The sequence below is a fragment of the Haliotis asinina genome, chromosome 3 (assembly GCF_037392515.1).
Source record: "Haliotis asinina isolate JCU_RB_2024 chromosome 3, JCU_Hal_asi_v2, whole genome shotgun sequence".
Classification (NCBI taxonomy): Eukaryota; Metazoa; Mollusca; class Gastropoda; order Lepetellida; family Haliotidae; genus Haliotis; species Haliotis asinina.
In genome coordinates this window covers 45367412-45394335 of record NC_090282.1, presented here as the reverse complement: position 1 = coordinate 45394335, position 26924 = coordinate 45367412, and the positions used below count along the sequence as shown (strand labels likewise).

Sequence of the window (26924 nt, the reverse complement as noted above, 5' to 3'; positions counted from 1 at the left end):
TTACATTTCATAATGAAAACACCCCTTACGTGCTGGTGTATCGCACCGGGAGACGAAATACCAATTACCCTTAATGTGTATGCACTTGGATGCCCACCGCATTTTCAAGGTTACACTCATTCACGGCAAAAGTAAAACCATCAAGGCTTTCCGCCCATGTTGGGGACTAATGAACGATGGTGTCGTGAACATATGAACCAGAACCATGGAGGCCGGAGCAGGCACCATCCACAACAACAGGCCTGCCCAATTACATACCCTTCCGGGTCCTTTAACGCTCTCCAGTTTCTCCCAGGGGGTAAAGATTCCTCTTGGGAACACTTGTAGGGTTAACCCGAGATTAACCCCTGTCATCCTAACACACAACAAACTCTCGTGTGATCTTCCGACTGTCACCCACACACTTGCGGTAATTGATGACACGACATGTTGAGCACAAGGCTCGCTTTAATGAGGCAGGAATCCTATCTCGGGACCTTCCTGCTGCTCGAGTTTCTTCATATTATTTACTCCATAACTCGCTTACTTCAAGTTCCTTGTAACAGTTAAAAAATATGTGTGTGACGCTGGCAGCAACAGTTTGTGGAAAGAAACATGGGGATTAAGAATGTTCACTAACATCAGAACAACAGCCCGCGTTAATTTATATTACGAGCGTATTTCATATAAAAAGCATGCCTTTTCAAGTTAGTCAAGAATTATGTATTTGTTTACTCGTGGATATTCTGGCGGACAGAGCATCTTCGACCGCGTCAAAGTCAAAGACGTTACGAGACGTTTTGTTACCGTGCGCATGTCGGCTATGAATTAAAACAAACACTGACAGAATGTGTACAGTGCGTCTCCATCCATGTATATCGGCTAGTACTGATTCAGATCGTACCGGCGACGCACGCGCAAACGACGGCGCACGTACACGCTAACGCATCCACACGTACGCTGGCGGTATTACAATACTGCTGTCTCAGATCCTGCGCTACACAAATAATGGTAACTAAATGTGAAAGAGATGAGTTTTAGGCCGCTTTTATCAAAAAACCAGCATCATCACCGGGGGGGGGGGGGGGGGGGAGTGGAGAGAGAATTAGCAAGTCTAACCATTAAGTACCCAAACTATCATCCCTGGGATGTATAGCATATTTTGTCAATGATAAATTGACTGGTATCTGAAGTGTTTATGAGATGTCTAGAACCCTACAACCGACAGCAACACCCATAAACGGACCTGCTGTACATCACTAGTATTATTCCATAACAGATGGTGTTCCAGTCTGTATAATAAACACAATTTTTCGGAAACCCGAAAGGCCAAACTACCAAACCGTGGTTGTCGTGTTTTGTATCTATCCGTAACCCTAAAACACAAAATGGTTCTTTATACAATATATATTTCAGCAGAAATATAGTGTAATAATGTTTTAATTGGTAGTTTCGATTATCATAAGAAAGAATTATATATGTACTTTGACACACTCACAATGATAAAACATAAAACGTAAAATGAATGTTGTGTAGTCACTTGCACCCTTGATAGACGCCAATGGGGACAGTGATAGGTCAATATAAGTGAAAACTCGCTACACACTTTATGGTATTTACAGTAATAGAAAAGATCCCCCCCTTCAGCAGGTTTTCCCACCAGTAGACTGACAGTGACTTGTGTACTACCCGCACAAGAATGCTGAAGTGGTTTAAGGAATGCAGGCATAGCGTCAGCTATTGACTTCTGCCCACTGGGTCTCTCCCAAGTATCTGTAGGGCTTCTTTAAAACCAATCATTTTCATTTCTTCCATTTTGTTAGTGAAGTAAATCCTCGTCCCGATCAATAGAGGTTTATATATATATCCCACCTCGCTACAGGTCCCTTGCGCGCTAATGCTACCTGCCCTGAGTGGGGCACGTGTGGAAATAATACTCCCCTGCCTGGGGATTACAGGGCATGGGAACAGGGGATTGAATGTTCATTTCAGTTCTAAACTCACCCTGCTTCATAATAAAACTGATTTATCTGTACAAGTAAGTAGTTCTGACAGAGCGGATACGCACTGGGGCCGACTGACTGGGCTAAAGTCTTCAGGTAAATTCAAGGCTCAAACTTGTCTGCACTCTGTGAACGCTTAGAGTTCTGTGATCTATGCCTGGACCTTGTATGCAAACATAAATTTATTCAGTGCCTTGAAAGAATCCATGCACGACATAATACTGATCGGAACCTTCGGTATCATACGTTATACTGGTACGTATCTGGTAGTCAGCCGATGGATGATAGAAGCTATGAAGCGATCGCCGACACTTTGGTTGCCGGATGACGGATGGCAACACATGCGACCCCGGTGCCCTGTTGTACTTACCTGTTCACGTCGTTTACTACAGACACAGCAGCATGGAAATCAGACGAAATGGTTGAAAGTGATAAAGAAAAAGGTAGTGGATGTTAACACCCTAGCTGTGACGTTGTGTGTTTAGACAGGGGCGACTGCCTGATATAATACCCCCGCAGATTCAGTTCACGCCATCGGGCTCTCATAAACCAGCAATTACCTCTTGTGATGCGATCTCTAAACTTCTTTGCGAAGGAGCAGACTTGTGTTGCTAGACTTCCCGCCAGTCGGATGGGTCTTGTACTAGGCACTGACAGTGCTAATATTTCTTCCCTTCTCGCTGTCCCATTTGGCTGGTCGATGCTTGCTGAGGGTGCGCGCTCCCACAGTAGATCGTGACACAGGTAATAGTAGAAATCAGGCTAGCGCTCACCCCGACTCCCTCCCAACAAGCAGACGAGAAAACACGGGAAAGCAGACCCGGATAAAGCGCGCGCGTTGATTGACGTTGATGTGTTGATTGACAGGTCTGAAAAGAGAGAGTGTGAGGGATAGACAATAATTGGGCAAAAACGCAGCTAAAGAAATAATCGAGCAGGCAAATGCGAGTGGGGAATCGCTGAAGGTATACGACTGACAAGCAGCGTGTTATTCTAACTGACGGAGGTTTGCTAACCCAGCACGTGTCACTTTCGGCAGACGATGCGAAGGCACGCGAGCGAGCGAACGTGGCAGACGATATTTATGATGACGGAGAGACATTGTTTTCACGTGTGTTCAGATACTCATATTTCCATCATGCTGTGAAAAGAAGAAAATACTACGCACATTTCCAACTTTATACGATTTTTTCCATATTTTGTCATTATGGATATTTCCAATAGGAATAAAACCACTTAAGTTTGAAGATTCCAATTTCTGAGTGAAGACTTCCATTCCCGCCGTGACATTTCTTATTAATCTTTTCCAACATTACACATCAACCAAAGGAGAGTGTCTCCCAGTGATGTCGCTGCAAGAGTTTTGTTTACGATACACGAACCTTGTCTGTGAGAAGGAATGATGTGTTGTCGACAGTATTCATTGAGGCCTAAAAACTTTTAATTCATGCTAGTGAATGGATTCTAAAGGATATCTTATGGAAACAGCTGTCGGAGTTAAGTTCCATTTTTGTCAAAGTATGACATACCTCTCGGTGTTACGAAGCACAGTGTGGATTGTATACACGGCCGTTACTGTCATAAGCCTGCTCGTAAGTGTCTGTGATGGAATGCAATGTCCAACCTGTGACAAAATCCACTGTTCTCCACGTAAAGCTTCCAGACTCAAATGTAAAGGTGGCATCACAACAGGCATCTGCAACTGTTGCCCCGCATGCGCTAAACTGGAGGGTCAAAAGTGTGGGGGAGATTATAACTACCTCGGGAAGTGCGATAAGGGATTCTATTGTAAACCCCACAAGAAGACCATCATAGGATTCATCAGAAAGGATCCAGTCGGGACTTGTCAAAGAGGTAAATTCTACTGGCACAAAAGTGGTATAGTTCAACATCGTGTTTTTTTCCAGAAATTGTAAGAGAGGCGCATAATCCATTTAAGAAGTGAAACTGCTATCAGGTCTCTGCGACTGAGCTTTCAACAACCAAAGTGTCTTTTTTAAATGCAGTGTACATTCATTTCAAATTTTCAGCATAACGTGTCACTTGGTAAATCCCATCCGCGTATTAAGCAAAGATTGTCGTATATGTGATTTGCTTTGTATGTACGACTGTGCCCGTCATTAATGGTCTTACATTCCAATGTTGGGATCGCCCCTTTTCTTACATTCATTTCACAGGAAGTGTATACTGTGTTGTCGACACTTTTATACCGACATCTCTCCTTCAAAAGCAGGTTTATATGGATTTTATAGGATTTTAATTGCCATACATGATATGTTGAATCATAGGCATTGTAAATATGCCATTGAAATGTCTCTTAAAGCAGGACGTGATTCTGTGTTTTATGGGGTAAAGATGGTCAACCATTCTAAGCTGTAGGGTTATTTAAAATCTCTTCCTCCAAGGAACGTCCAGCGAATGATGACCTGTCGTCCGGTTATTACACTACAGCAGTGGGGAAACTCCGCATGTTGTCTCAGTGTTTCATTCATAACGTATATTTAATGAACATTATATACATACTTGAAATATATAATTATGAAGAACCAAAGTATACTACAAAATAATAATATTGCATAAATTAATATACTTTATATTTTTATATTGGACAGACGTTATACAGTCACAAATTAATAAATTTAATGAGTGTGTAGACTTTGCTTTGACGCAGTTTTCATACTGCGTTAAATATTAAATGTCGGGATGTAGGTAACCGCCTAACTTGAAGTCCCCTTAACAAAGCTATGAAGATTGTGAGGCAAACGATATTTTAGCAAGTTTAAGGGAGAGAATTTACGTATGTCAGGCATTTCATAAGAAGAACACAATATTTCGGAGCACATATCTGCTCCGTCATCAGAAAATTCCTTTACGCTGAAAACTCGGAAAGGCCGTGTTCCTCATCAAAGAGGTTAACATCAGTAAATTCTTTCGTGTATCACTTCTAAGTGCCATTCATCAACTTTGCTCCCAATTTCTTTTTATGTAATTAAATGTTGAAACAAAAGCATAAGCCTCTCCATAGCCACACTGAATTTCAGCAAGATGTTCTGTTAAAATTGGAAGTAAGCATGCCTATTATCATCAGTCATTCCTACAGCACTTTGTAAAAAGTATGGCAGGGCAATGCCGTGTAACAATATTAAAGACCGTTGTGAGGGATGAATAAGCATCCACATGATTCATACCATGATTGAAATGCTGTAATGTTTTGTTTAAAAAATGCAAAATTATTGTTTTTAAAAGGTACAGGTATTCTAAGTTAACTTGTGAATCAAATCATATGTAATACAAAATTAAGATATATGTTATACAAAAGCAAATTATACGTGTATATTATACATTAAAGCTATATGTGCGTTTTCTTTGATAGTTGACTAATTTCTTGATTTTCCTCTATAATATCGCTAGTTATATAACTTAAGATATTTTCAGGTGAGAGTCAAGCACATGATAAATCCCAGAGAGGTATTATTTCAATCGCCCTGTGTATATTAGAAGCAAACATCAGAATAATTATATTAGGGAACATTAAGGAATGTTCTTCAAAGTCTCTCAAATCCAGTGATGACAATCTGGCAATGGCGTAAGAATGAAATCTGCTGAGGGTTTATTACATATATGCTCAGGGGTATGTAGGAGGTACTAATAAGTGTACATCTGTACGAAGATGCCATACTAGTTATCGTACACATCACGCCTCTACAAAGGTAGTATGACCACCACCAGCATTGTCGTTCACAGTACGTGTAGTGTGTTATTGTCTTGGGTAATTATGGTCTAACGGCGAAGATTTGAACACGGAACACCGGGTGATTGTTAACAAAACAATTGCAACTATTTATATGTGATTCCAGCTCCAAAGCCAAACCGTTTCCTGCAACCGTTTTTTATGTAAACGAAACTCAAATGATAGGGGAAATAAGTTAGTCTAAAACATATGGCCCTGTGCGTCCTTCCGAAAATAAACGTGATTTTGATATCTTCGGATGTGTTGGGTATCCACTCCTCGCTTCTCTAAAACTGAATAAACCCAAGCAATTTACAGCTTGCTCACAGCCATTGTGAACAGGCGGTTGCAAGTATTTATAACCAGTTTGCAGAGAGGGATCCCTATCTTCAATGGATTGTCTTTTTCCTTTCTATTCAGTTGAGTTGTTCCCTCTCATTTGAAAACTGTTGCCTGTTACATTGTGCTATCGAAAGACGATCGAGTCGACAGGCGTGAATGACCCTCTGAGCTTACTGGTACCTCTTTAGTTCAGGTTTTAGTTTCATCTCTTTAGCGAATACAACTGAAAACCGTATTAACTATACTGTATCCAAATATTCCTCATACGAGTTCATTTAAGAGTACTATTATTGATAACTGTAAAACACGACGTTTTAGGTGTAGATCGATATCCATTGTGTAGCACGGTGGTACGATAATTTTACATGTTGTATTTTGGAAATGTAGGGCTTCCGGCCTATAGTTCCCGTTCATAAACGATATCATAAAGAAAAGAAAAGTCTGCCTTGTTACAATCAACATATACGTTACTATCAATAAACAAATGCTAATATTTCATTTCATGGTACTTTGCAATCTGTTGTTTTCTCACGCTGGAACCGCAAAATATGTAGGTTCCATATAGCTGTTACAAATACATTGTATTCTTGAAGTTGATGACGTTAACATGTACCACGATAATAACGGTGAGATAGTTGAGTGATATCAACAATTCAGCTTTTAATTGTCAGATATTACCTATGAGTAACACTTTGGTTACATTAGTTGCACTGTTTGGCGAAGACTGTAATATTATTACAAACTAAATCAAATTAAATGAACAATGATATACATGTAGTGTCAACACTTACTATGAAATATCATTTGATACATGAAGTAGATCTGTGCATACCATGAAATATCATTTGATACATGGAATAGTACTGTACACACCATGTAATATCATTTTAAACATGGAACAGCACTGTGTACATCGTTTGATATCATTTTGTACAAATAGCAGTCCTGTACACACTCCATGCTATCGTTATATATATTCTTGTTTATATCTTGTTCACGAGTTAATGTATTTGATACGACCATGTTAAGTACTGAATAGATCTGTTAATCCTTAGTATAGTGTTATACATAGAAGTATAATAATAATAAACGATTATTACTAGACGCTATTACACATTAGCTATATGGGATTACAAAAGTCTCAATATCTTGTCTCATCTCCTGTTCCTTGGAAATATAACACAGTTAAATAATTTGGGATATAATTAACTAACATCATTACATTGAAATTCAGCTAGTGACCAACCTTCTTATGTGTGCATTTTGCAGTTATACTAGCCTAGTACAACAGATTACATTTCCTGCTTGTACTATAGGAGCTCATCCTCATATATGGTCATCCTTGTGTCCAGCCACATCTGAACATGTATGCCACTTTATGATAAGACGTCTTTATATATACGTGGCTGTACCGCGATAATATATTAACTAGAATACATTAAGTGTCTGAGACAAATATTCTGTATAGCATACGAAGCCTTATCAGAAATCTAAATAATTCCATCCCTCGGTAACCCCTATACCTTTGCAATATTGCAATATTTTATGTTTGACATATTAAAGAAATGATTGAGTTACCCGGTCATAGTTGATGAGCCGTAACGCGCGCAACACGCCCTCCTCTCTGCCTCCTTTACGGTTATTGGTGCCAGATGGTGATATTTATATAGCAAGGAAAGAAGTATGACATAAGTAAATAAATCAAAATATCTATATATGTAAATATTATAGTAGCAAATTTGCTAAATCTTTACCAAATGTCTTTGTTTCTCCTATCTTTCTTCTTTAGGATGCTCAATGTTTTCAAAACAGAATCTTCTTACGTTTCTGAGAATATTTGTCCGAGCTTATTCTCATGTTATGATCGAACTGATTATTTTATAATAGATGTTAATGGATTGGGAATGTGAGATATCAGGAACTTACGATCGAATGGCGTTAAGGAAATGCATTGTTTTTGAGCATCTTGCATCTGTTCTGTCATCCCTTTTCCATATGTGTGATATTAAACGCACGTGCTGTCTGCAGAATAATTTGGCAAGCGTATTTTACAACGCATATAAAAGCCCGAATGATCGTGTATGTCTGATAGTAACCGCCCGGGTAGCAGAACGTGACATGTGCATTTAACAATGCATGAGTCAAGCCCGAATGGTGGTATATATCGTATACTACACCAATGTTCATTACAATCTATATGTGACACACGAATGCTGTTGGTGATACATATGAAAGAACTTTTCTGTACAATGCGTGTTCATGGCGATGTCCGTGTCGCACCTAAGGCGGTTTGTCCGATCGACTTGGCATCAAGTCGAGATGAGGTTTCAAGGAAGTTATGTACAAACTGACAGTCATAATTTATCACCTTTACCTTACCTGGCATCTGTTTGTGATGTCAGCTTCAGCAGTGCTTTGATGGCCCACATCCCAGTGAGGAAACCTCACCCCCAGGAGACAGGTACATGGCCGACCCACCCGCCCTGTCAGGACACATCGCAGGTGTATGTAGCCTCACAATATGCTACTGTATTTCTTCCCCCGACCAAGACCATCAGTGCATGTACCCATGATGGATATTGTTTGACGAAAACGACAATGGGTAATATCATTGTGTAAACAGAACATCTGTCTGTGTACGTGCGATACCATTGCACTTACCGTGTGATATCCTTTTATACCCGGCATAGTTCAGTACACACCGTGTGATATTATTTTTATACATGAAATCGTTCTGTACACAACGTGTAAGATCATTTTATACATGAAATCGTTCTGTACACAACGTGTAAGATCATTTTATACATGAAATCGTTCTGTACATAACGTGTAAGATCATTTTATACATGAAATCGTTCTGTACACAACGTGTAAGATCATTTTATACATGAAATCGTTATGTACATAACGTGTAAGATCATTTTATACATGAAATCGTTCTGTACACAACGTGTAAGATCATTTTATACATGAAATCGTTCTGTACACAACGTGTAAGATCATTTTATACCTGGAACAGCTCCGTACATACTGGCCAGTGTCATTTTACAACCTCCAATAGTTATTTAGTTATGTCTTTATACGCATTACAATTCTTTACACACCGGGTAATATCATTTTATATATGGACATGTTCTGTACACCATGTGATTTCACTTAATAGATGGCAGTTCTTTACTCATCGTAAATATCATTTGATCCATGGAATAGTTCTGTACACACCACGTAATATTATTTTATACATGGAATAGTTCTGTACTTACCATGTAAAATCATTTGATGTATGGAATAGTTCTGTACCCATTGTGTAACATCATTTGATACATGGAATAGTTCTGTACTTACTATGATATATCATTTGATACATGAAGTAGATCTGTGCATACCATGAAATATCATTTGATACATGGAATAGTTCTGTACACACCCTGTAATATCATTTTTAACATGGAACAGTACTGTGTACATCGTTTGATATCATTTTGTACAAATAGCAGTCCTGTACACACTCCATGCTATCGTTATATATATTCTTGTTTATATCTTGTTCACGAGTTAATGTATTTGATACGACCATGTTAAGTACTGAATAGATCTGTTAATCCTTAGTATAGCTTTTACTGCTCTTTTGGCAAGAATATACGCGATGAACCCGAAAATATAGTCAAATAAAATAATAATGAAGTGCGTGCAATCCAATCAACGGTACTTGTCATAGCCCAGGATATGCCATAGGTGACATGATCGACAATTCTATGAGTTTACGGTTTCCAGCAAATTCCGTCACATTGCTTGATATAGATAAACGCGTGGAGAAATTGGGAAGTGGGACCTTCATTACCCCCAGGGTTTCAACCCACAACGAAAGGAAAGCCGAGACACAGGAGCACCAAGTCGAGTGTTCTCGTAAAGTTTGTTTTTAAATGTCTAAATAGATGACCCTACGTTTGAACCTCCGGTTGTTTATGGTGGTCGTTTACATGTGCCTCTATAGCCTGCGGCAGAGAGGTGCACGAAATGCTCACATGAAACAACAACAGCTTACAGTGTTCATAAATACTTTGATGTGCAACTACTATGGCTTTTCGGACGGGTTCGAGATGTGTTTAACGTAAACTGCTTTAAATGACAAATAAATATCAGATCTGTAAGTAGTGAACATCAATCTGACTGTAGAAAAGTCTATATATAGTAATGTATTCTATACGGGTAACAGTAATTTGAATGTAGCTATCGTTGATTTGTACATTTACAAGACTGTGGCGTTGAATATCAAATGACAATCCATCATGCATTACAGCACATGATGCACGTGCACACAAAACCCGGTGTGTGTGTGCCTGTGGGAGAACGCACAATCACCTACGTTCAGAGAAGCACGTCCTTGAACGTGCCTCCAAGACGATATCTCATGAACAAACACAATGGCAATTTGTAGGTCCGGCACATAAGTGTTAACATCAGTACCACAGGCTGTCAGAATATTTTTGGCAAATCAAAGAAAGTAATTTGTCGATTGTGGGACTGGTACCAGTAAATGGTTGGGGTATCGATGACATTTGGCATGGCAGATACGATCCCTATAGACAATAGCGTCTCATTACATTCATTACAAAAAGAAGTAAATATTCAAACATGCTCCGGTAATGAAAAATTCCACACAGGTAACAGGAAACGAATTCTAACGTCCACCTTTGAAAACAGCTCAAGTGTTATAAAAATGGATGGATATTGACCATTTTCTGCAGAATTAAGACAGGACTGGAAGAAAACGTTTAACTCTGCTGTGCTATGGAGTAAGTCCTAAAACATAATTTCATTCGCCTTGCATAAAGTATTGCAGTTTGTGACTGTTCGTACATATCCAATTGCGATGTTGATTTTCGGGGTGGGAGGTAGACATGTAAATCATATGTGATTTTCGCTAGTCAACAATTTCACATTATTATCACTTTTATGAACAAATATTTATGTACATAAACTGAAATCCGCAGCGTGACAAGTGTGACATATTCCTATGATGGTGTTACAGCCTGCTGACACGGTTCACAGACATGATCGCACATTAAAAGACATACCTCTACGCCGAGCATTTTACTTCAGAGCGAAAAGGGAAACAATAACACTGCATACATAGGCACCTATCCATATACTGCAATGCCATTATAAAATGTTCCACGGACACAGAAATATTTATTAATTTGTTATTACGGATGATCTAACTATTTGTATCAAGAACGGATAAAGCTGTAATTTCACTGTAATTTGTTCTATTAATTTTCCCGTATCAGAATCGATAACGTTAATTAGTATTCAGATGCAGATGATTGCCACAACGCGTAGACACCTGGTGGCAAATCTGGAGAACATGTACACAGTGTGTCCCCGCGGTCAGCGCGCAGGTACCTGGTCTCGCGTCCACATATTTCTGGATAGAACTTCGTTTTCCCAGTGTTCCCCGAAGGGGTCGCTGGGTCCATACGTGTTATTCTACGGCCGAATCCCATCTAGACTCTGCAGGGCAGGCGAGTAACGAGTAGATGCTATAAACTGCACATATCCACAAGCAATCGACATGTAAACAATGAAGAAAAACTGCTTAACCACGTCAAATAAGCTTTCGTTTATGCATGCTTTTCAACCCAGGGTCCATTCGCCTGCTCGTTTTCCCTCTCCTTTTTATTTGTGAGAAATAAAACAGAAATTATGTTACCCATTTCCGTTTTAAAAAGTTTGTAGGGGACGGTATTTCACACAGTGTGATCCGGGAAACTTGTGGAAGCGTCTTTCACCCACCGTATTAGCGGTGGAGCGCCTAATAAAGTAATTGACCCAGGCAGATTTATGCGCTTTTTACACCTGTGCTAATTTGATGTACTTGGTGCGTTCTACTTGAGCCGCAACTTCTACAGTGGCTTGGTGTTTGAGTTACTCATATTTTCACCCTCGAATCCCCCAAGCATGTTTATGAAATTGGCACTGATTACGGTCTGTATACATTTTTATATACCAAATGTTAATAAAAATGGCATAAATATTCAAATTAATAATCTGGTAAATACATTATCACTGTTTTGGAGCTGTACTATCTGATTCAGACATGGGCTTTGGCATACGTGGAAAATCAGTGTTTATTCTTATCGTAAACATAGAGGAGTGTGGTTATTCTTCACCGAAACGCAAGACTGAATTCCTAAATGTCTTCCATGACCAATTAATTCCCTCGTAAATAATGGAAGCTAGACATCGTAACAAATGTAGACATACACAGGCACCGAGACACACACTGTAATGATATTATAGAATGCTCCACAGACACAGAAATAAACAGACAATTTCTTATCACGAATGTTTTAATTTTTTGTATCAAGGACGGATATAGCCTGGCTTAAGTATCATATTTGATTATTCCATATAATTAGAAGTCATGTTTATCGAGAAAAAATATTTTGAATAACTAACATTGCTACAATGTTTCTATAGATAATATTGGGTGTATTATGTGTGTGCCAGTGTGTGTGTGTCTGTGTGTGTGAGTTGCAGAAACTGGAAGACTTCACAGTTTAGTGATACACTCTTCACAGAAAGAAACGCACATGTGTCAAATGTGCATAATGCATTTAAATCAACTAATACACAGGTGAAACAAACTTTTATTCTTTGTGATATTCTGTTTGTCACAAGCTGATAATATTTACCACGTATCTGTGTCCTGTTGTTTTCTGTCCTATGCTGTTCCCTGTCACATGATGTTCACCTATCACATGCTGTTCGTCTGTATGTTAGTTTCGATGTCATCATCGCTCTTGTATCATGTGCTCTTGTTTATTTCAGGTCCTCAAGCTGACGCAGGGTTTTCTGGTTTCTGTCGACCCAAATGTTCTCCGCAGTACTGTAGACGGAACCCAAAGGCCGTGTGTTCTGCCAGGTGAGTACACACTCTCTCCCGGTCACCTTACAACGAAATGGTGCAGTGAAATATGTTCCTGATTATCTCGCCTTTATTGGCATTTTAGAAGTTGTGACGTATAAACATTATGGATAGCAGCTCATTTTATTTCCTGAGTGAGACGTTTCGATACAGAAGGAACGGAACGGTATGAGAATCTGTATCGAAACATCGCACTATCGAAAGAAATGACGTTGTTATCCGTACAGTTTGTTCAATATTGATCATTTCATTATTAGAAGACAACAGCTTAAGCTTTCAGCTTTTCGCGTTTTTCGTTTTTTCTAGCAAGGATCTGTGACCAGTAGACTAGCAACTAGTCTCTGAAATGAACATATTTTACTGAAAAAAACTCACAGGAAAAAAATAATACAATGAAATGGAGCCCTGAAACTTTCTTAATTTTCAGAAGCTAGGGCAATCTAGACTTCCCACATTTTCTAGACGTGCTTGGGTTTTCTTGGATATATTTGCTTCAGGGTCTGTACGACAGACTATGTGACCGGCTAAGAAACTGGCAGTGTAACAGAATCGCAGATGAATACTTGTTTAAGATCAAGTTTACCCTGTAAAATAGACGAACTCTGGAATATAAAGACAAACAAAAGAAGGCTACATGTAGATAGAAAACGGGCCTCATTGAGATGAGAGACTGATGAAATGTCGGAAATCTAGACTTGCTTAGGTTACGGCTGTACCGTTAGAGTTGTGGCTGAGCGAAACTGAATGCAACATAGCTGAGGTATATATGTCCCTTACATATCTGAAAATGTATCACCAACACTACAAACCTCCATTTAGATTGGGCATTAGCGTTACAAAACGGGCTTGGTGAAAGGGTACGTTCTATAGGTTAGGGACTGAAACAGACTAGGTTGAAGGGCTGTGAGACAAACAATCTGTACAGCTGTGTGTAGATTCACAATGCCTACCTTCGTTGACACGTCCTGGCATCAACAGAACATCCTCCTATGGACTTTATCCCCGGGACTGACGTCATTGTACGACGTAACGGTGTACATAGTTTGGCAACTGTTCGGAGCAGGGTATGGCCTCAAGTGTTACATGGTCACTTCCGGGATTCCCCGCTGTTGAGTACATTAAGGGTAACCCAGGTCATGGCCGGGGGAGATGATAACTAAGATGGTGGCCAAGAAAGGGTTCATCTGATTGTTTTGTGTCAACTTTTTCTTGTGTACCATCAAATATTGCAACACCGATTTCACACAGTGTGTGTGTGTGTGTGTGTGTGTGTGTGTGTGTGTGTGTGTGTGTGTGTGTGTGTGTGTGTGTATGTATGTCCAATATGAAGGTGTATGCGATTTACATGTGTACATATATCGCCCAATATAAAGGTGTAAGTGACATACATGTATTATCATATCACCCAATATAAAGTTGTAACTGACGTACCCATACAGACATACCACCCAGTATAAAGGTGTGTGTGAGGTACACTATAGATATACCGTTCAATATAAATGTGTCCATGACGTACACTATACATATATCGCCCAACGTAACGGTAAATGTGACGTGTAAAAACAATCCTCTCTCGTTCGTCGTTATGGTAGGAGGAAAAACGTTTTCATTTAATGTCATAAATGAAAACGCATGCTCCGGACATCGTTGTGGTTGCGCTGGAATGGAATATATTTAACGATGCCATGTAATAACCCTAAGCGATATAAAGAATATGAAAGTGTTCTCCTCAGTGTTTTGACATAAGGGCGGCAGAATGGTTTGCATAACGAACAAATCATCTCCATGAAATGTAAATCAGTATAGCTTTGACCGCAGAGGGTTCGTGTTTCACGACGTGCGTCTGATCATCCCCTTTGTTTATTCTCTTTTACATAGCTATAATATTTGACATTTGAAAACACGTCCCGGCATCTCCACATCAGGTAGGGCGTTGGGCACAGATATTAAAACCAATGTATGGAAGCACGACCCGGGCATCCGTGAATGCGACTCCTCAAAGGGCTAATCTTAACCTATCCTTTAACCAACTATTTCACACATGATACATGTATCCCACTATTTGATGTGAAGTTGTTCCATATTCTTCCGGAATGTTGGTAAACCCCAAAGCGTGTTTTCCTGACCCGCAACACGTCGGTAAATACAAGCGACAATTGTTTCTGAATGTTACCAAGGTGTTGTTTTCTCCGCTGGTTAATCTGGCATTCTCATCATTGTTTTACTGGCCCAGGAATCCCTACTCACCTGTGCCAGGTAAAGACACTACACACCTAATGTGTGTATCGGGAGGGCTCCAGGTGGTTTTACCTCTGTGTGAGGTGTAACGGGTTTTCTGTAGGTAACGTTTGTTTATGCTAGCCTCCCCCGCAGTTGAATCACCTGGCAGAGTTGATTGAACACATCTGTCTGGCGGCTAGTGACGTCACATACAGGTTGCAACGTCACATGGACTCCGAAGGTGCATGCAGAGTCTGCTTGGCACGGACGTCCTCAGCAGGTGGGATGCAACCGCAGTCATAAACGTCAGTGTCAGATTGAGATAAACTACATCGGCCTCATGGTCAGACTGTTTAGACTGCATGAAGCTGGACTAAGCGTCTAACATCCGTTAAAACTATTGCGGAAATATATACCATATGTTGATAGCTTTGACCTCACTAATACCTGCACAAAGTGTACATGTTTAATTGTACAAGGAATGAAGGTGTGAACACAAACGTGCATAGTTGTGAGGATTTTACTTGAATCATATACGAGATGGCAAATATTGTTTGACGCCGTTTTAGCATATATTTTACATCATTGTGGGCCTCACAACTGGACTGGGTATATCTTGGTTGACCTCTGTCATGGGAATACCACCATCCAAGTGATACGATGAAACCTTTCGACAATGCCCAGTCGCAGTCTATGACCTGGCCAAGTGGAGAAATACATCATATTTTTGTATTCTGTTTGTTTTGTCTGAGAACAGTTTGTGGTTGTGTTAAGGGCGAAAAGGCTAGTTAGATGCGGAACTTGTATAGGATGTTTATACAACAGTGACTCATGGTCGTGTAAAAACTCCCCACATCCTTCTGTATCTGTCAGTGGACAGACGGATGTATGGCATGGAGCCCTTCCCCCGTGTTGGTCTCTGTCAGTCGGGGAAACCCACGCCAATAAATTAGACAGGGTCAGCGTAATCTATACCATACCCTCATCCAACACTCGTGGCGCACGGTTACAGTGAGATCACGTAAGGCCCATTTATCCTTCCGGAAGTCATCCAAGTTTCACCTTTCAAATCCAGCGCAACCAGTAACATGTTATATGTAGATATTAGTTAGCAAAGTAAACGAACACAGCACCCAGACATATCCACAGTGTTACACAGAACTAACGTATTCCTCGGTTTTAAAGCTACACACATTGTTTCTGTACACGAGCTGGTTACCACCCAGAGTTTCAACTCGCCACATGTCTAGAGAAGCGTTTTGTCTTCTTATTTTAATCAAGATTCTCGCGTTCACAAGTCACAAGCAGAACAACATATCCCTTATAAGGTCGTGTCGTGTGTTCATATGTCGAAAGTAGATTGAACGTCATTTCACACTTGTCTTTACTGTTCCTCCCTAAGAATCTTGTCATATGTTCCTAGCAGAAAGCGAGTCGTCTTCACTTTTCTGGTGACCAATAGTGTTTGCATATGGTTCTTTGCGGCAGGTTTTCTCTGTATGTTTGATGTTGTCACTTTTGTCTTTACATGGTTGAAACGATTGATAGCATGTAGCCAAGTTACGTTAACTGCCTGCCCCGTTTACCTCTTAACATCGGTGGTGGTGCAACGACGGCCAGTAAACAAATTGTACAATCGAAACTTGTTAATTTTGATTTATTCCTAAATTTGTCTTGCGGTTTTAAGTCGCAGAGCAAACATTTCTGCTGTAGCGAAGTCAGAATATATTCATGCTCTTACTCTTTTGGGTATAACAGGGTGACGCCGGTCAATCACAGAAACACCGACGGAATGGCTTCGAATTTCCGCTCATGAAACTTGCATAAGACAATGTCTTAGTGCCTTTAGGTGCGACTAACGGACGTCAGTTTGGATGGTGTGCCTTTAAGAACAGTGTTGTGTGGAGATCTTCTCAATGACAACATAATCCTAGGTGCCAGCAATGGAATGTTAAACACCGCGGCAGGGTGTAATTAGCATGTTCTTTCTGCCGAGTAGATGTTGCTCATACGTCTCAATGTATTCTCCACGCAAGGACGCATGTGCGTTTTTCTCCGCACATGTCCTAGATATAGGAATTACCCCGTGTTCGTGGATGTCAACCCCAGGTAACAACAGTTGGCCATCGATCAGTTGGACAGACTGTCCTTGATGGGAAACATTCAGAAGTTCTTGGACCTTACATTCTGAACCCATACCCCATAACATTTCATTTTCTTATCGGTTCGGTTCACCCGTATTACATTAAAGGTTATCGATAAATGTGAAGATATATCTGCGCAGATGTTTCTTTAAACAAAGGGCATTCTCTTTTTGTTATTCAAATCAGACTCCACTGACATTTTATGCGTGATTTCGACAACAGGTGGGATTTAATTTGTGTCCGATTAAATACCGAGTGTTCGAGTTCATGCTTTGGTCACATACGTATTTAAAGTTAGAGCCTTTTGAAATGCACTTGTGTTCGGTAAATATCGTGCCTGACTCTAAGACATTAATCAATATCATGTCTGAAACTAAGACATTGTTTTTGTGTAATTAATACCATTCCTGAAACTAATTAAGATATTATATCTGTTTGATTAATACCTTTTCTGAAACACTTGTCTGTAACTGAAGCATTGTTTCTGTGTAATAATATCATGTCTGAAACTAAAGAATATCTATTTTATGCGTAATTAATACCTTATCTGAGACTAAAACATATTTCTGTGTAATTAATACCATGAATTAAAAGGCAGGAATCTTTTCTATCTAAATAATACAACGCATGAAACTGAGATGTTGTTTCTGTGAAAGTAGCTTGAAACTAATACATTGCTTCTTTGCAATTAATCCAAAGTCAGAAACTAAGACATTGCTTCCGCGCAGTTACAATCTTGTCTGAAACTAAGACATTGTGTCTGTGTTAAATACCTTGTCTGAAACTAAGACATTGTTTCTGTGTTATTAATACCTTGTCTGAAACTAAGACATTGTTTCTGTGTTGTTAGTACCTTGTCTGAAACTAAGACATTGTTTCTGTATAATTAATACGATGTCTGACACTAAGATGTTGTTTCTTCGTAATTAATACGACGTTCGAAACTAAGATATTGTTTCTGTGCAATTAATACGATGTCTGAAACTAAGGCATTGTTTCTCTGTAATTAATACGATGTCTGAAATTAAGATATTGTATCAGTGTAATTTATATCATGCATTAAACGAAGATACTATTTCTGTGCTATTAGCACCTCGAATACATTACAAAATCTGAACTAGCAAAGTGTTTTAGATACTTTTCCCGTTAGGAATACCAAGTCATCCGATGCCTAGCTCTCACGAAAGCGTTCCTAAAAAGGCATTTGGCTCGCTACGAGGCAACTTCTTCTATATATTATCTACGTCTTCCCTATATCCTGTTGGCGTTTTACATTTAAAATGGCTCATGTAAGCTTTCCTGAATGTGACTGATGATGTTCCTGTGCTTAAGAAACACCTAGCGTTATCACTTATTTCCAGTGATCATTCTTAAACTTGTCACTGTAACTTAGCCTCAATGTTGGAATCAAGTTTGTCTGATTGTAGAGACTGCTTGTTATCTGGCACCAGCGTTTTATATGTAATGTCTATACATGTTACATTGACAACATGTGTACCCGTATCCTTCTTCCTTCCTTCTTAACTGGGCTTTAGAAACCAACGTTAAAAGAATTGTCCTAATAATGTCAAATTCATTAAAACCATTTTTCAAAATATTTTTTAAACATCATATAGGAATGAAATACAAGAAACCAAACATAAAAATCCCCTTATATATTTGACAGTTTAGAAAAAGGCGTTTATATATATTTATCCTTATGTCTCTGTATGTTGCAGCGATGCAGCGGAGGTCCGGCGTGACTGTCACGGTGACTGCCAACACACGTCCTGCAACGCTTGCACCTTTCAGCGGGAACCTGAATGTCCAGTCTGTCGGAAAGATGACTTCAGATGTCTTAAAAAGTTTGGCAAATGTATAAAGAAGCAAACCTGCTCAAGGAAACGATATCCCTGCAAATGGAGGAAATTGAAGGTAACCCTGTCAACATAGTATTATATTTTTAATTAATCATACGTGTAGATGCCGAAAAAAATATGCTTTGATTATTTAAGAATGAATTTCAGCAATGAAAGGAAAGAATATCCCTAGAGTCATCGAGGAGAAAACCGCCTCAAAGGCGTTTAATTAAATGTTTACGAAAACATATTTCCCGAACTGTTTGACGACAAACTATGTTCCGTAATCCGTGGAATTGCTGTCGTCAAACATGAAAGTGAGTTGTCCTACAATCAGTCAAACCTGCCCCCGACCCTTGCCATCCCCGCTACAAAACGTCAGTCCACTGTGATGGCAAGAAGCACAATCAACACTGAGGCATACATGGATGAGGTATTCGGTGTGTGCTAAGTGATGGAGCGGTAGCCCCGTCTCATTCGATATACTCTACTCACTCTCTAGTGTTTACCTGAACGTGAGAGGGGAGGAGAAAACAGGAGTCACTCGTTCTCAGGGTACACCCCGAAATTCTTGATTCCGATCAAGCAATGATGTCTAATTGGCAGGACAAATACAAAAGCCCTAACCAGAAACGCCAGTGAAGATTCCAGACATTGCTGGAATGCGCCACGTCTCGCAGTGTCAACAGTTGAGTAACAAGGCTCGTCGTGTTCTCACGATGAGCAGGTCGGTCGAGAGAACAGGTTGTCGTCTGCTGCCCTGGCGATGTCGTCTGCTGCCCCCAACAATGTCGTTTGGCCCTTGGACAACGTGGAGTTGACCACGACAACAAACAGGGGGAGCGGCTTTCATTCAAGCCGTTGTTGACGGACATGGGGTTGATTTCCCTTCGAAATGTGTTTAACATGTTGAAATGGATTTTGTACCTGTTTTGCCAGCTAAACTCAAAAAGACCTAGGCTCGTAATGTTAGCTATGGCCAGAATACTCTACAAGTGTTAGAATATTGTTCCACGAGATTATACATTATCATTGGTCTCTTTATCATTTTGAGTGGCGAGGGGAAAAGTATGTTGTACCGAACACGAGTGATCATATTGATACACTTTCGAACTTGAACCAGACAGGTAGTTAACTGTAAACGCAACCCCTTTAAATACTAATACAGAGTTTCCCAACAATTTTCTGAAATTAGCCGACATTAAGTGAAGTTGATGATGCAACCATTAATCACTATATGACACAGAGTGTAACGAGATACGTCTCTACCGTGCCACCCCAGCCCTACTGCTGTCATCTGGTCCCTCTAACACAGCAGCAGACCAGATTACTACAGCTGACCTTTAATGATCAGCCAATTCTAAACCCAGGTGGGGAGTCATTCCTCTTCATCCCGTGGTACTATTCAAACTTCTATGCAAATTTTGCTTTGTCAGCGTAATTTCTATGTTCAGTATCTTCACTGTTTTTAGTTCCATCCATGTGCATCACTGTGATTACAAGTTCACAAAAATAATCTGTCCTCGTGTTCTAAAGATTTGAATAAAAGATTTTCAGTGTTGTTAATAAGTTCAGATTATGTATGTTGTCGGGTATAATCAACACTACCGACGTATTACAGATTTAAGTCTCATGAGTTCCGTTATGCCTGTACATATCCCTGGAGCGTAGCGTCTCCAGAATACGTCCGGGGCTGTATCCGGTGTCGAATTAGTCACTTGTTCCCCATGTCTCTCGTAAACGACTTAATTGGGATCGGATGTCCAAGTAACAACGGGTATGCTTCTCATTTAACAGTATTGATGTGCCTGTTCCACATAGACACTGTTTGTAGAATCTGTTTGTAAAGGTGGTTGAATTCCCGAAGTTGCCATGAAGAGAGCATATTTGGATGTTCGGTGCAGTGCTTCAAGTGTCATTGAAAGAAACGTCTTGTGAAGTATTTCCTCTCTAGATATGAAACTAACTGAAGTAAATAGTGGAAGTAAGGTTTGCTCACAACCAAAAATTTAATCACTTTCCTGTGTATGTAGAGCTTTGCTACAAAGGCTGCATTTTGGTTTTGTGCGCGCATTGTTCAGAAAGGAACAAATGCAGATATACAGTAACCATGTAAACATTCTTACATATTGATTCACGATTAATCAACGATGTAAGGGAATATTTAGGTTTTTCTTATTATTGATTTAATCGACATTAACAATTAAGCAGCAAGGTGAGCAGAAAGGATATGTATTGTAAGAAACTTTCATGTCGACTCAGCCATGTAACACTATTTGTGTAACGTATTATTATGTAATGCAGAGCAGTAGAATAAACACATAACTAAAGCATACAAATCTCAGTACCATTTGTCCTTGTGTTGTGGAAATCGCAGTTAATTGAAAATTATATACACCAGCGGAACGCACCTTTTGTATTTAAGAAACGGCGAAAAGGATAGTGAAAAGAAAGAATATTTCTCAGTGTTTCATTGATGAGAAAGTATTTTCCGAAATGATTTATTATACTAAAAACAAAAGATTTAGACATCAATAAATGTTATTATTTTAAGCCATTTCAAAAGCTCATTTATTCACTTTACTTTAATTACTTAATGATTTATTTGACTGTTGTTAGATCAATGTTTTGGTTTGTGAATGAACCAACAAATATTATTTGGATAATAAATACTAACTGAGGGAGGGACGGGTTCACGAAGAAAACTGCGGCTATAGCGAGACGTTATGTACATGGCTGCAGCGTACCTGGCAATCAATCAACATGTTTCAATTTAGTTTGGCAGGTTGTATATAATAGGACACGATACATGTCCTCGTTGTAGTCAGACAGGATTGTAAACATTTCTGCAGAAAATGGAAACATGGCCTTTTCTTTGGCAAGAAGAAGCTAGTCAAGGAGTCGCGCCTCCCAATGTGCTTAGACAACACTATCCTCCTCAACATTGAGCAAATACTGCCTGCGGTGCAAGTCGTTGATGTTATAAACACATCTGTGAAACACAGAGTTTAATTACATTGTCATGTCATCGTCCCCTTCTTTTAGATACGACAAATTAATTATTTTAGGGTTTTAAAATGTGATTTCATACTCAATGTCCACATTTTTATTTAGTAAACATTCGTGACTGTTAAAACCCGTTAATAAGGACGATGGTGTCCACACTGGAGTTTTATGTTTCTAGATAAAGAATTCTGCTTTCGGAGTAGTGTCTGGTAGTATGTGTTCCTGCAACAGTGGTCCCGAAGGTGGGGTTTTCTGTGTAATGTATGGATATGTACTGCGTATTATATATGTGGACATAAGCGAAGATCAATTTTATGCGTGTTCCAAAGGTGTACCTTATTTGTTAGTCCCGTCACAGTTTATTGTGTACACCATGTATTGTTTAAATTCGTAGGTTTGGGATAAAGGTAAAAGTCTGTCTCACAGCTCCTGAGCCACAATCTATTCCCCACAGACTAAACCTCTCTGCAATGTTAAAGCTCCAAATGAAGCAGGTCTAAATTTCCCAAGGTTCGATGTTCCTTCTCAGTGGGACACCTTTTCAGTTTTAATAGAATTATTTTTGTTTCTATCATTTATATATATACATCTGTATACATCTTTTATATATTCGGAGACTACACGTCTGTCTATGCAAACACCTACACATGATCTACTCATATATTTACCAAAAGCCAGTGACCCGTTGACAATGATTTGTACGTTGTTTCACGCAAGTGACTTAAAAAGTGTGGGCTACGTGAAGCAATGGCTGATAGCATGAATAACAATTTACACACTCCAGTATCATCTCACGCGTCAGGGCACACGTTTTATATAACCGGACCCACATTCTGATAAGGAATCCACAACGTTATTGTGTTCCTAGACTGGAAGTCGCGTGTCTTGGGCCTGATCCATGGCAACGTTGCCAATAACGTGTGCAGGCCTGCCTATCGTCGTCAGCTAAATGATGGGCGTTGTAACTATAATAAACCATTACATTGTTTAAAACTACATAAAGCCTGTGAGAGATTAGTTTACATTCTCGGCTAAGTTACGACACGTAAATGATGGCTTTTGATAAGTTTGGCTATGATCAAAGGCTGGTGGCAAATCTGCCCCTCCTCACTTGCCTTCCTGTAACTTCATGGACAAGGTATGCATAACCAACAGGTTGTTGTCTGATATCTGTGAGCGAACAGTGGCACCATCCATAGTACCATTGACTGTGTACTGTCAGGGGACAACAGGTCATTCAGACCAAGACTATGCTCGTGGTTGCCAATGCAACACTATTTCAGAACTGGGTGGATGAATGAATGAGTGAGTGAGTGAGTTTAGTTATATGCCACCCTCAGGGATATTCCAGCTGTATGACAGCGGCCTGTAAATAATCGAATCTGGACCAGACAATCCGATGATCAACAGCATGAGCATCGATCTAAGCAATATTGGGAACCGATGACGTGTCAACCATGTCAGTAAGCCTCATCACCCGATTACGTTAGTCGCTTCTTACAACAGGCATGGGTTACTAAAGATCATTTCTAGCCCCAATCTTCACGGTTATTTCACAACTTAACTACAACAGTAACGGGCATTCCACTTTGTTCAAACTTTCCTTCAGCCTTCCTGAGATTTATAATGTTCTGTACTCATGTCATGCTCATTTGTATCTTGTCTTTATTGGTTTTTCTTTTTACTTGTCGTTTAACACCGCACTCAGCTATTTCCAGCTACGTGACGACAGTCTGTAAATAGTTGAGTCTGGACCAAACAACCCATGCAGTAACTGACACCATAACCATCTGTACAACTGGGATCCAATAACGAACCTGACCACCCAAACCCGTCATCTGCCTCTTGACAAACGTGTCTTCAATAACCTGGATCTTCACCTAAAGACGTCAGGCCAAGAAACCAGAATCATTATATTCATGTTTAATAAACGTACTAATATACAATGAAAAAAAGTATGGAACTTAGGTTAATATATTTTATTGTTTTTCAGACTCCAGAGAAGGGCAAGTTCGTGTGTCAAGTACCTCAATGTCCAGACGCTGCTTGAAAGAGGTGTGGGGAATGCGTGTAAATCTCCACTCTCGCTTGGTGCTAATCATGTGAAGTTATTGGGCTCACCGCCCACCAAATAACAACGCATTTAAGTTGGCCCAAATCGTTGGCCATGGCTACAAACTTCAGTTCACGTTGTCCCTTTCATGCTTAGCCATTGTCTTATTTGTCGAATGTTATGCAGTTTAGATCATTGCTCGTATGAACAACTTTGCTGGGACAAGCCATTAATACAGATTTCGTGACCTCCTGCCAGATGGACTTGGATGAAGTGATTATGACATCTCGGGAACACCTGCCAGATGGAGCATGTAATAATTACGTTCCGATGCATCTGACACGTGGTACTGCTGAACGATGAAATGATGATCACATAGATGGCGGACCATTCACATAGCTTGCTGAGGGGTGAAGTCATCCTGATGGAATTTCAACTCTTGGACACGTATTTGCATAGGGGACAACAGTAGTAGATCTAGTAGATCTGTTACATGGCATGACCATTAGAGATAGACCCCACTGCCGTAAATTCTCCTTAAAACATCCTTCAGCAACTCCGCTGTCGGAAGCCTTCTATTAACATTAACTCCCCACTAAACTGCACAGAGAACCAACTTCATTTGAGGACCATTTATTCCAATGCTTTTATCACGCCATGCCATGATGTGTCGTTCAGTGTCGCATGTGCTCCCACGCGGTTCTAAGCTGAAAGGACCAAGTTCAAGAATCAGTCGACAGTAAAATGCCAGTCAGACAAACGCAGAAGGGGCGGACATTGTGAGATGAAGTAGTTGGTATTTTGTTGTTATTGTTTGTATTTATTTCAGAGTTGGCCCGTTCAAACATTAGATGAACATTTGTGGTTATTGTTAAACGCTGTGTTCCTTGTTTTGATTGTGTCCATTGTAAGTGGAGGATATTTTGTTTTCGTGATTGTTCTACTGGAAAACGATGGAGAGGTATCCTTACAATAATCATTTGGAATCAAGTATAAACAAATCTCTCTGTTCTGAATCGAATGGTACGTTCGCAATTGGAACGTTACCAATACATACAACCAAGGATATTTGGCATTTCTTGTACAAGGAACATATTCCGTGACTGAGTGATCTGGCATGAATAGGTGTTTGGTAGGAAGCATATATTAACGGATCGTAATCTGTAAAGGTCAGTAAGACTTTAAATAGGTCCGGCGGAAGGTCTTTTAAAATAAAAATTATTTTCATGTGTAAATACACATCAATTAATGGTTGATTTAATTATTATTTTCTTTCACAAATTGTGACTGGAGGTATTATCTGTACCAGTGCCCCCTATATACACCTCCCAACAGATGTTACCGTGAGGTCGACATATGGTATGTATCACAGACACTTTAATTGACACCTGTAAGTACAATATCATAAACATACACTTAAAACGTGAAGGTTGATTGAAAGTGTGCTAGTCCATAATAGCACGATATGATGTTCCTGCCCGGGCTATTTCTCAAATATCTTCAAGATATCATACTTTGTTGTTTGACAGCATTAGATGCATGATAAATTCACTATCAAATATTTCCTGAACGTTTTGACAGGAGAATCTGAAAGATTATGCTTGCCCTCCCCATCCCTGTTCTTGTGGAGGAGAACGTCCTGATAAGCCCCCCGCTAATTCCCGTTAGCTAATGTGCCAGCGCTAATAAAGTGCCACGACAGCAAGATTATCACAAGTTTAGATAAAACATTCTTTGAGGACATTATCGGTTCTGAATCACCCTAATGCCGGGGTTTTCAGTGAACTAGACTATTTATAAGCTTTTATCAAATGCTGGGGACTGGGGAAGCAGCCATTACACATTCTTCAACGCCAGATTAACAGAAACACGGAGGGGTAGACTTGCTTGGCGTCTTACGTGCAACAAATCAATTTCAATTAGTATTGTCGCCTCTTGTACTCTGTTTCATCGATTCCTGTCAGATTGTGCACTTTTTTACTTGACCTGGAGACACCATGTCATTCTGTGTTTCCTGAGCTGCCAACTGACTGTGAAGGAGGACAGGAGTTGAACAGAAGAGTGGCAACTCCTGACTGAAGCGTGACACTTCTGTACAGTGGGTTCATGTCGAACTATCTTGAAGTTATGTGTTGGGGGATCATACTGTTATTGCGACATCAGCTTCATTTCTCCTTCAAGGAACACTGATATACTGTGATATGTAATTGCTTAGCATACTTATTACCAAATGGTTTGTAACTGTTCTTATGTTTTCTTGCCTTTAAAACAGACAATTTCGTTTTTAATTATCAGTTTGTGATCTGATTATTGGACTTGGAGTGAATGGCGGTGTAACAATTTACCTGAGTATTCAGATGGGTTTGGATAATTCCACACTTTCTTCTTGTGATACAGTTCTTGTTTTCAGTGTCTCAAGAGTGACTGATATGTCCTTTTGGAAAAAGGTACATTTACGGTATACTTGTATTTAGTACATGAGGAGGATAATTAACAGCAAACATAACATTGGAGATGCCCAATAACCAGCGCATTGCACCCATGTAGAATCAAAATTATGGAATGCGTCGTTAGTTCGAAGGGCTTAGCCTCCAGGCGTTCCCATTTGAACTTTACAGAAGAATGCAACTTATAATTTCCATGCGCTTCGAAATGGCTCTGAGAATGTAAAATTTAAT

The 26924-nt window shown here is 39.7% G+C and overlaps 1 protein-coding gene across 1 annotated transcript; it reads left to right on the top strand.

Annotated features, from left to right (window-relative positions):
* Nucleotides 1–3460: 3460 nt before the first annotated feature.
* LOC137276876 (insulin-like growth factor-binding protein 7) lies at nt 3461–24255 on the top strand. The gene is made up of 4 exons (XM_067808523.1): nt 3461–3836; nt 12889–12982; nt 19068–19263; nt 24187–24255. The coding sequence occupies exons 1-4, from the start codon at nt 3461–3463 to the stop codon at nt 24241–24243; spliced, it is 723 nt and encodes a 240-aa protein (XP_067664624.1). The 3' UTR covers nt 24244–24255.
* Nucleotides 24256–26924: the final 2669 nt, after the last annotated feature.

Excerpts from the sequence above, each read along its gene's own strand:
- LOC137276876 (XM_067808523.1), top strand. The coding sequence starts at position 3,461 with ATGGAAACAGCTGTCGGAGTTAAGTTCCATTTTTGTCAAAGTATGACA. Across the intron at positions 3,837-12,888 it reads AGTCGGGACTTGTCAAAGAG|GTCCTCAAGCTGACGCAGGG; the intron begins GTAAATTCTACT and ends TGTTTATTTCAG. Across the intron at positions 12,983-19,067 it reads AAGGCCGTGTGTTCTGCCAG|CGATGCAGCGGAGGTCCGGC; the intron begins GTGAGTACACAC and ends TGTATGTTGCAG.